This window comes from Ovis canadensis, chromosome 2, assembly GCF_042477335.2.
Source record: "Ovis canadensis isolate MfBH-ARS-UI-01 breed Bighorn chromosome 2, ARS-UI_OviCan_v2, whole genome shotgun sequence".
Classification (NCBI taxonomy): Eukaryota; Metazoa; Chordata; class Mammalia; order Artiodactyla; family Bovidae; genus Ovis; species Ovis canadensis.
Window position 1 is genome coordinate 104,862,560 of NC_091246.1, and position 11,088 is coordinate 104,873,647.

An 11,088-nucleotide genomic window follows, 5' to 3' on the forward strand; every position below is an offset into this window, starting at 1 on the left:
ACTCTTTGGAAGGAGTATTCCAAATTACTGAAGCTGAAGCTGCAATACTTTGGCTGAAGCTACAATACTGTGGCCACCTGATTCAGCTAACAGCTGGCTCACTGGAAAATACCCTGATGGTGGGGAAGGTTGAGAGGAGGAGGAGAAGGGGGAGACAGAAAATGAGACGGCATCACTGATTCAATGGATATGAACTTGGGCAAACTCCGAGAGATGGCGAGGGACAGGGAAGCCCGGCGTGCTGCAGTCCATGGAATCGAAGAGAGTCAGACACAACTTCCCGGCTGAACAATAACAGGTTCTCATCAGAGCTCAGCTGTGGACAAGCCCCCTCTCTCCGTGGGCTTTACTGTCCTCCACTGAGAAATAACAGAAATAACTGTTTCCTCTTCGTGGGCTAGAGTGTGTGGAGAAGCCCTTTGGAGACACAGTACAGGGACCTGGGACTGAGCTGCTTCTTTGCCTCGGTGTCCGCCCTGGTCAGGCCCCGCCTGTGGAGCCTCCAGGCAGGCGTTCAGGGTGGCGTCAGTCTGTCTTTCCCTCACAGTAGGCCGAGTAGCCCCAGACACTGGGAGAATCAAAGCTGACAGTGAGCTCGTTAGCAGGTTGCAGAAGCAGAGTGGGCTTGTATTCACTCATTTTGTTGAAAGAAAGGCTTCCTGCCGGCAGCCCTGGAAGGATAGGTCCGGCCCAGGACACTCCCACAGGCAGATACGCCCCGCCACCTCCTCTGCAGGCTGGGGCCGGAGCCGCCCGCTGGGGGCAGGGAGCTCTGCCCGGCTCTGGGAGCACCCCCGCAACCTCTTTTTCCTGCCCCCCAGAGACGGGCAGCGCAGCCGTAGAAGTAGGGCGTGCGTGGGAGGGAGTGGAGGAGGAGGCCTGCCTACCGAGGGCAAGATGGTGGGCTCCTTTCCCCCAGGCTGGGCGTTGATGGGAAAGTGGGCCAGGCCTGCCACAAAGTCCTCACGTGCCAGGGGGCCAGGTGCCATCTCTGCCTGACCTTGGATGCTCATCAGAGCACACTTACTATGCTCTAGGGTGCGTGTGTGTGTCTGTGTGTGTCCGTATGTTGGTGTGTGTCTCTCTGCGTGTGTATCTGTGTGTGCATCTCTGTGTGTGTGCATGTGTGTATGTGTCCGTGTGTGTGTGCACCCCTCCAGTGTGTGTGTGTGTGTGCACGCTTCTCCAGAATGTGTCTGTTTGTGTGCACATGTGTGTATGTGTGTCCGTGTGTGCGTATGTGTGTGTGTACCCCTTGGAGGAGGGTAGGTCCTGGGAGGGCCAGGGGGCAGTGACGTGTGTGTGCCCGTGTGTGTGTGTGTGTGTGTGTGTGTGTGTGTGTGTGTGTACCCCTCAGAGAAGGCAGGCCCTGGGAGGGGCTGGGGCAGTAACTTGCTCTTGCTAAGGGTGCAACTGAGGAAGCAGAGGGCCCGGGCTCTGGGAAGGAGGGAAGCCAGGGACGAGGCAGGGTTTCTCGTTTTCCTACTCCTCTGTCTTTTCATCCAATATCTTTAGTGCAATTTTCTCCTCACTTCCCGGTTTCAGATGGAGGTTGAGGATAGCCCTGAGCTAAGTGAGGCTGCAGCCCAGAGGCCGCTGGCCCAGTGCACGGGGTGACCTGCACCCTAGAGCAGACGTGGCCGGGATGTCCTAGTCTAACGGGAAGTGCAGGAGGGCAGCATGCGGTTCTGGCTCCGGTGGGCTTTCATCGCCATTTATTCTCAGGCTCTCCTCTCAAATGAGAGTGTGGTGTCTGCCATCTTGTGGCGGAGCTTGGTACTGCCGGCCGCCGCCCCACACCTCCTCCCTGCGGCTCCTGAAGGCCTCTGCTCTCTGGGTGGTGGTGGGTAAGGGTCGCTCAGAGCCTGGCCAATAAGCGCTCATTGCCGCGGGCTCCCTTCCTCTGGGAAAAGGAGCTTCTGGAGAAGGCGGCTGTGAGCTCCAGGGCCTTATGAAGGTTGTCCTTGTTTGTACCAGGAGGGTGGCCGTTTGTGAGGGAGAGGGGTCCATGCTGAGCGCGTGGTGAGGAGGTGACCCACAGAGAAGGATGAGCCAGGGTCGGGAGTGAGCGGGGACAGCCTGGGTCTGAGATTCTCAGGTCTCAGAGCAGGCCGACTCTCATCCAGAGCGGTCCATCGTGGCCTCGGCGGGGAAAGGTGTCAGGTTGGAATTTAAGGTCACCTTGGCACATGGGGACTCGTGTCGGAGCTTAGGGTCTGCTGAGTGGGGACCAGCGTCCCCGCGTCAAAATCCGGCCGTTGTGGCTGAGCTTCCGACTGGCGAGGGTGTGAACTCTGCTGGTAAGTCTGGGACCCTCAGAGTCCAACCTTCGATTTGGTACTTGGCTCTGGCCACAAAAGACAGGACATTAGTATCAATATCTGAAGTCAGTCTGAGAAGCTCTCTGGTTCTCTGAACTTGGGCCGGGCTTGTCAGGTCCCAGCCCCACATCTTTCTCTTTCATAAGCTCTCAAGTGGCGCCCGGAGCACAGCAGGCACCCCAGAGTGTTCCCTGGCCACAGCCCCCTCATGTTGCAAAGCCAGCCGCCCATCAATGGTCCTTCTTCACAGGCAAACCTTAGTGACCGTGGAAGTAAATGCCTGGCACCACAGACGGTAGGTGGGGCACTGCTGTGCTTTGCACGCACGATGAGGCCACTCTTGACCTGAAGTCTGACCAGGATGGTTAACCAGTACCCTGGTCTTGATGCGCAGAAAGGTTTTGGTTCCTGCAAACAGTTCTGGCGCCAAAGGCCAAGTTCACTGGCTGGGGTTCATCACAGAAACAGAACATGTTTGAGATATCTTAAGGGGGGTAGTTTTACACAGAGAATTCGGTGCCTCCAGAATAATCTGAAAGGCTGTTGGAGTGAAGGTCAGGGAACAGCACCTCTGGAACTGGGGATGCCAAAAAGTGACAGAAATTTCTAGAATCACTGTGATGACTGTAACTGTTCTCAGCACAAGAGCCCATGGTTCTCAGGAGGAGCTGACGGGGCCCCAGGTCTCCTCTGGGCCCACTCCTGTGCCCATCCTCACAGCTATGCCTGGCGGGTGGCGGCTTCTCCTTGGGTTTACCTGCCAGGGGCCGCACGTACATCTGCCACTGGTGGGATCTAGACTGGGGCCGCTGGCAGTAGGGTCTGGGAAATGCAGTTCCCTACTTGCGGCCACAGCTTCCCTGGTGGCTCAGGTGGTAAAGAATCTGTATGCTAATACAGGATGCCTGAGTTCAGTTCCTGGGTTGGGAAGATCCCTGGAGAAGGGAATGCCAACCCACTCTGGTATTCTTGCCTGGAGGATCCCGTGGACAGAGGAGCCTGGCGGGGTACAGTCCATGGGGTCACAAAGAGTCGGACACGACTGAGCGACTCACACTTTCATTTTCACTTTCAACTTGCAGCCTGTGCAATAGCAGGGCAAGCTGAGGGCACAGCACAGTACTGTGCACACACTCAAATACTGAAACAGTAGCAGTTACTTCCTTCAGATGGCTGTTGTGAAGCTGAAATTATCACAGTGTGGCACATAGTAAACCCTTGATAATTGCTCGTTTACAAAAGATTGTCCCAAAGTCAGAATGGCTCCCCATTTTCCTTTCTAACCCTTATAAGGAAACTGCCTGCATCTGAGCTGTGGGGTCCAAACCTCAAGCCTTGGTGAGGCCCCTTCCATTAATCCTGCACCTGCCCGTCATCAGATCCTCTGTTGGCCTCATTCTGGCTCAGAGGCCTGGCAGGAGATCCAACAGAAAGGTGAAGGCTCTCAGGGAAGAATGGATCAGTGAATCATGCATGCTTGCTAAGTCGCTTCAGTTCAGTTCAGTCGCTCAGTCGTGTCCGACTCTTTGCGACCCCATGAATTGCAGCACGCCAGGCCTCCCTGTCCATCACCAACTCCTGGAGTTCACCCAAACTCCTGTGCATCAAGTTGGTGATGCCATCCAGCCATCTCATCCTCTGTTGTCCCCTTCTCCTCCTGCCCTCAATCTTTCCCAGCATCAGGGTCTTTTCCAATGAGTCAACTCTTCACATGAGGTGGCCAAAGTACTGGAGTTTCAGCTTCAGCATCATTCTTTCCAATGAACACCCAGGACTGGTCTCCTGTAGGATGGACTGGTTGGATCTCCTTGCAGTACAAGGGACTCACAAGAGTTTTCTCCAGCACCACAGTTCAAAAGCATCAATTTTTTGGTGCTCAGCTTTCTTCACAGTCCAACTCTCACATCCATACATGACCACAGGAAAAACCATAGCTTTGACTAGACGGACCTTTGTTGGCAAAGTAATGTCTCTGCTTTTTAATATGCTATCTAGGTTGGTCATAACTTTCCTCCCAAGGAGTAAGCGTCTTTTAATTTCATGGCTATATCGCCATCTGCAGTGGTTTTGGAGCCCCCCAAAATAGTCTGACACAGTTTGCACTGTTTCCCAATCTATTTCCCATGAAGTGATGGGACCAGATGCCATGACCTTAGTTTTCTGAATGTTGAACTTTAAGCCAACTTTTTCACTCTCTTCTTTCACTTTCATTAAGAGGCTTTTTAGTTCCTCTTCACTTTCTGCCATAAGGGTGGTGTCATCTGCATATCTGAGGTTATTGATATTTCTCCCAGCAGTCTTGATTCCAGCTTGTGCTTCCTCCAACACAGCGTTTCTCATCATGTACTCTGTATATAAGTTAAATAAGCAGGGTGACAATATACAGCCTTGACGTATTCCTTTTCCTATTTGGAACCAGTCTGTTGTTGCATGTCCAGTTCTAACTGTTGCTTCCTGACCTGCATATAGGTTTCTCAAGAGGCAAGTCAGGTGGTCCGGTATTCCCATCTCTTTCAGAATTTTCCACAGTTTATTATGATCCACACAGTCAAAGGCTTTGGCATAGTCAATAAAGCAGAAATAGATGTTTTTCTGGAACTCTCTTGCTTTTCTGATGATCCAGCAGATGTTGGCAATTTGATCTCTGGTTCCTCTGCCTTTTCTAAAACGAGCTTGAACACCTGGAAGTTTACGGTTCACGTATTGCTGAAGCCTGGCTTGGAGAATGTCGAGCATTACTTTACTAGCATGTGAGATGAGTGCAACTGTGCAGTAGTTTGAGCATTCTTTGGCATTGCCTTTCTTAGGGATTGGAATGAAAATTGACCTTTTCCAGTCCTGTGTCCACTGCTGAGTCTTCCAAATTTGCTGGCATAGTGAGTGCAGCACTTTCACAGCATCATCTTTCAGGATCTGAAATAGCTCAACTGGAATTCCATCACCTCCACTAGCTTGTTCATAGTGATGCTTTCTAAGGCCCACTTGACTTCACATTCCAGGATGTCTGGCTCTAGGTGAGTGATCACACCATCATGATTATCCAGGTCGTGAAGATCTTTTTTGTACAGTTCTTCTGTGTATTCTTGCCACCTCTTCTTAATATCTTCTGCTTCTGTTAGGTCCATACCATTTCTGTCCTTTATCAAGCCCATCTTTGCATGAAATGTTCCCTTGGTATCTCTAATTTTCTTGAGGAGCTCACTAGTCTTTCCCATTTTGTTGTTTTCCTCTATTTCTTTGCACTGATCGCTGAGAAAGGCTTTTTTTTTTTTTTAATCTCTCCTTGCTATTCTTTGGAACTCTGCATTCAGAAGCTTATATCTTTCCTTTTCTCCTTTGCTTTTCGCTTCTCTTCTTTTCACAGCTATTTGTAAGGCCTCCTCAGCCAGCCATTTTGCTTTTTTGCATTTCTTTTTCTTGGGGATGGTCTTGATCCCTGTCTCCCGTACAATGTCACAAACCTCCATCCATAGTTCATCAGGCACTCTGTCTATCGGATCTAGTCCCTTAAATCTATTTCTCACTTCCACTGTATAATCCTAAGGGATTTGATTTAGATCATACCTGAATAATCTAGTGGTTTTCCCTATTTTCTTCAATTTAAGTCTGAATTTGGCAATAAGGAGTTCATGATCTGAGCCACAGTCAGCTCCCGGTCTTGTTTTTGCTGACTGTAAAGAGCTTCTCCATCTTTGGCTGCAAAGAATATAATCAGTCTGATTTCAGTGGTGACCATTGCTTCAGTTGTGTCCAACTGTGGGCGACCCTATGGCCCGTAACCCACCAGGCTCCTCTGTCCATGGGATTCTCCAGGCAAGAATACTGGAATGGGCTGCCATGCCCCCCTCCAGGGGATCTTCCCAATCCAGGGGCCGAACCTGCGTCTCCTGCATTGCAGGAGGATTCTTTACCGTCTGAGCCACCAGCAAAGCCCTTCAGTGACTCATGCCAAAAATTAAAGTGGATTTCCTGTGCTGGGCCAATTCGACAACTTCCTCTTAAATGGACCAACAATAGTCAAATCCTGATCTCTTTCCTCGCATCCCCCGTCTAAAACGGAATGTGTGAACCCAGGTCGCGTCTCTGTGGCCTTGAGCTCAGAGACCCCGGGCAGCCTGTACCAAGGAAGAACTAGGGCACAGCTGAAATCCAGAAGGGAGAGGAAACAGGCGGAGATCCACGGGGAACAATGTCTATTTCTTAATCCGTCTCCTGCCCCAAATAGCTGGGCTCTCCTCCCCCACTGGTGTTCACTGTGTTCCTCTGCCTGGCAGCAGGTGCCACCAGGCCTTAAACTGGGTCACAGAGGGCGGCAAGGAGCCGACCAGGCCCACAGGCCACAACCTGCCCGACTTCACTCCCCAGGCTCCAGACTGGAGGGGCAGAGCCCAGACTCCAGGAGGCCCCTGCCCTCCAGGGCTTCCCGTGGGGCCCCTGCTGCCCAGAGCCCCAACCAGCGAGGGGGCATGCTCTGTCCACCCCGTGCGGAGGCAGAGGAGCCACACTGCCACCCCTCCCATTGCAGCCGTAGTGAGTCCCCTCAGGGACCCCTCCTCCCCAGGGCAGCCAGAGGGCCCACACAAGGGCTCCCGACACCCTGGGGGCAGAGCTAGTGTAGAGGGCAGAGTGTAAATTTCAGAATCAGAAAACAAACGAATTAAACCCCAGACTTGAAACCCCACAGCCCTGAGACACAGGGAGGGAGATGTTTGCTTGCTCAGGATAACCCAGCCTGGAAATGCCCGGGGGCAGGCCCCAAGCACCCACGCTGTTCACCACCCCCCGCCCGTGGCCACGTGTCTGCCCCTCCCGTCCTGACCCTGCCCCTCCTCCTTCCCAAGATCCCGGGCATCTGGTCCTGATGGTGCCTTTCTCTCCACAGGTTCTGTCGGAGCATGGTTTCGGCCTGATCACCACGGACATCCGGGAGGGACAGACCTTTTACTATGCGGAAGATTACCACCAGCAGTACCTGAGCAAGAACCCCGGCGGGTACTGCGGCCTCGGGGGCACCGGAGTGTCTTGTCCCCTGGGTATTAAAAAGTAATTTCTCCCCACGTGGCCAGCCCTCGAGGTCACAGCAAAAATGCTTCCAACAGATCGGGGAGTTCTTTTGCGGTTCACGCCAGGGATGTTTTGTAGTGCACAAAGACATTCATAAAAATCTGGTTTATTAAGGGGTAATTTACATGAAGTGCCATGGCAAGTTGATGACATGTAATTTATGTCCTAATAAGTTATGGTGGGAGGAGCCCGCGGTGAAAATTTTTGGACCGTTTGATGTCTGAATGAGGATGACGAATAATCAGTGTTCACTTTTCATGCTTGGGTGCCTCCGGGGACCAAGCTGGCAGAATGTGTGTTGGGAGGCGAGAGGTCAGGGCTTCCTTCACCACATGCCGCCCCTCTCAAAAGCCCTCCTGCCCTTCAGTGCCTTAGAATTTGCAGGCGTTTATAGCCTCAATGAGTGGTTCCCTGAAATACTTTGCTCAGCTGATCCTGTACATGTATAAGGGGCTTTCTCTCTCTTCTTCGCCCTCCTCATGGCAGGGAAAAGCTATGAGTTAGCTTGATAAATTTTAACGCTTTGCTCACAGCTATGACATATGCTTGTTCTAATAAAGGCCTACAGTCTGCTAATACAAACTGATGTCTCATCTGTCATTTGCTTGTTTAGGTAGGATACTTCTAAGTGTTATAAGATAAATTTTAGAGCTCTCAAAGGCTAAGTATCATTTTCCCCCGAATGGGAAATCTGATTGCAATCTTTAGAAAACATGTACAGCTCTAGCTCCCTGCAACTTTAGTAATAATAGCTGTTTTCCATCCGCCTGTTATAGTCGTCACATCAGGGGCTAGTCCAGGCAGAGAATAGACTCATGGAATCCCTGCCCTTAAGAGGCTTTGTATTGAGGACAAGGGGTGGAGGACGTGTGCAATAAACAGGTAAACCCATGAATAAGTAAGATGATTTCTGGTCCTCACAAACGATAGGGAGATGGCAAATCAGATAAGCTAGTAAGTTGGGCCTGGGGGCTGTGGAGCTGTGTTTAGAGCTGTTTTAGCTAGGCGGTCAGGGGAGGTGGTGCCATGTAAGCTGAGGACTGAATACTCTGAATGATGCAAAGGAGAAATGAACACACAGGTTGGGGCGGAGAACAGCATTCTGGGGTCAGGAGGTGGATGGAGAAACATAACACGGTTCCCCTTGGATTAGAAGCCGAAAGACCAGGAGGTATACGTGGCCCAAGGCAGGGGGAAATTTGTGGTGTTTGAGAACAAGGAAGCCAGTGGGGCTGGAACGGTTGTGAATGAGGACGGTATTAGGGAGAAGTGTCCCAGAGAGATAGGAAAAGCCAGACCATGCTGAGTCTTCTAAAGGCCTGTTAATAAGATTAAAAAATTGTATTCTAATTTGTCCTTCCCCTACCCGCTTTCCCCTTTGCTAACCATGAATTTGTTTTCTGTGTCTGGAGTCCGTTTCTGTTTTGTAAATAAGTGCATTTAGATTCCACATACCAGTGATATCATATGGTACTTGTCTTTCTCTCTCTGATTTTCTTCACTGAGCACGGTAATCTCCAGGTCCATCCATGTTGCTGCCAGTAACGCTATTTCACCCTTTTTTTGTGGCTGAGTGATATTCTGTTGTGTATGTATGTACTGCATCTCCTGTACCCGTTCATCCGTCAGTGGACATTGAGGCTGCTTCCATGTCCTGGCTATTGTGAATAGTGCTGTTATACACACACAGGTGCATATATCTTTTTGAATTTAGGGATTTCTCCAGATATGTGCCCAGGAGTGGGATTACTGGGTCATATGGTCACTCTATGTTTAATTGTTTTCAGGAACTTCCATAATATTCTCCCTAGTGGCTTCACTAATTTAATTCCCACGAATAGTGTGGGCGAGTTCCCTTTTCTCCACACCCTCTCCAGCATTTGTTATTTGTATTTTAATGATGGCCATTCTGACTGGTTAAAACCAATTCCTCACTGTAGTTTTGATTTGCATTTCTCTACTAATGAGTGATGTTGAATGTCTTTTCATGTGCCTGTCGGCCATCTGTATGTCATCTTTGAAGAAATATCTATTTTGGTCTTCTACCCATGATTGGACCGACAAGGGCTTAATTTCCAAACGGCTCATGAAACTCAATAACAAAAAAGCAAATAACCCAGTGAGCTGTGTGTTTCTCTCCCGCCTCCTCTCTAGGACATTTCTGCGTCAGTGACGCGCTGGTCCTAAATCTCAGCGTTGTTACTCGTGGTCTCTGAGAGCCAGAAGCAGCATTTACTGGGGCTCTGAACCAAGCGGAGGCAAAGGAAGGTAAAGGGCAGGGACCTTTCTGGAGACCAAGTCCATAGGTCTCAGGGATGAGCTATGAGCGAAGGAAGCGTGGAGTTGAAGTGTTTCTCCACGCAGGAGCAAAAGAAATGGAAAATGAAACAAGCCGTAGAAGAGACCTGATTGTGAGAGAGAAAAAGAACAGGCTTTCTATTGCAGAGATCCTTGGACCACTCTCCATGGAAAAAACCCTCCATCCAAACTCTCGGAGAGGGCTCAGGGTCAAGTTGGTAGTCTGCCTCCAACTCCCAGGGGAGCCACAGGCCTCTGAGTGGGTCCTGGTTGTATTTTAAGCACTGCTATAGGTAGATGGTTGGGGCTTCCCAGGTGGTGCAAAGACTCCCCCTGCCAATGCGGGAGATGCAGGGAAGGCAAGTTTGATCCCTGGGTCAGGAAGATCCCCTGGAGGAGGAAGTGGCAACCAGCTCCAGTATTCTTGCATGGAAAATTCCATGGAGAGAGGAGCCTGGTGGGCTACAGTCCATGGGGTCACAAAGAGCCACACACGACTGAGCATCTGAGCACGCACACACACGTATAGGTATCTGATTATTTCAGGCACGGCTAATTGTATCAGAATCCCTCCTGGCAACCTGCAACCCACCCTTGAACTTGCTTCAAAGGCTGAGAAGGACACTTGGTTTTGAGCCAATGCAGTGTTTAATCATGGGGATAATAGAAACATCAGAAAATACAGTACCAAGATGGCCCAGGGTGATAGAAGCAAACTGTACCCAGAGTCTGGCTCATGCTTGTAGGGCCTTTTGGACAGCTTGGTCTCCATCTCAATCCACGATAGGTAACTAGACACCTGCGTGTACACTCCAGGCTGTTTCTTCTGGCCGCAGCCCACTCCCCAGCTGACGATGCCCAGTTGGTACCATTCGCTTTTCCTGGTTTTCTTCTGGCAAACCAGAGGCCCCCCACTGTCACCCTAGGAGAGAAAAGTTGTTTGGATGTGGAAGGTGTGGCAACAGGTTGCTCTTACAGCCTATTGAGGGGTGGGCATCTGGCACAAAGCACACGGTGTCACTGGATGGGTGGATGTTTTTCATTTTGATTTGACTCTCCAACCGTGACTATGCTCCCAGCTCTTCAACTCTCAGAAAAGGGAGCAAGCCATTTAGTCAAAAGCAATGGCGATGAATGACAATTTGGTCAAACAGTAAATATCCACCATCATCGTCCAGTCACATGCATTCATTTTGAGGTACCAAGGAGTGGTTTCCAAATCTGTTTTGCCTCTAAGCACTTTTTGGTTTTTCAGAATTCTTCCCGTTTCCCCAGGAAAAGCTTCATTTTGCTCTGAGTTGTTCACAATAGCAAAAAGGAAAAGCCCAAACCAAAAACCCATTATGCTTTACAATAGGTCATTGGTTTAAGACCACAGGCGTACACACTATATATTCAGAAGGCA

The 11,088-nt window shown here is 50.5% G+C and overlaps 1 protein-coding gene across 4 annotated transcripts in view; it reads left to right on the plus strand.

Annotated features, from left to right (window-relative positions):
- Positions 1-7,967, plus strand: part of MSRA (methionine sulfoxide reductase A) — a 374,565-nt gene extending 366,598 nt beyond the window's left edge. For all 4 annotated transcript variants that reach the window (XM_069576740.1, XM_069576743.1, XM_069576742.1 and 1 more), the window contains one exon: positions 7,204-7,967. In XM_069576740.1, coding sequence (XP_069432841.1) covers positions 7,204-7,368 — 165 coding nt within the window. In that variant the 3' untranslated portion in view covers positions 7,369-7,967. The remainder of the gene's footprint in view (positions 1-7,203) is intronic.
- The last annotated feature ends 3,121 nt before the right edge of the window (positions 7,968-11,088 follow it).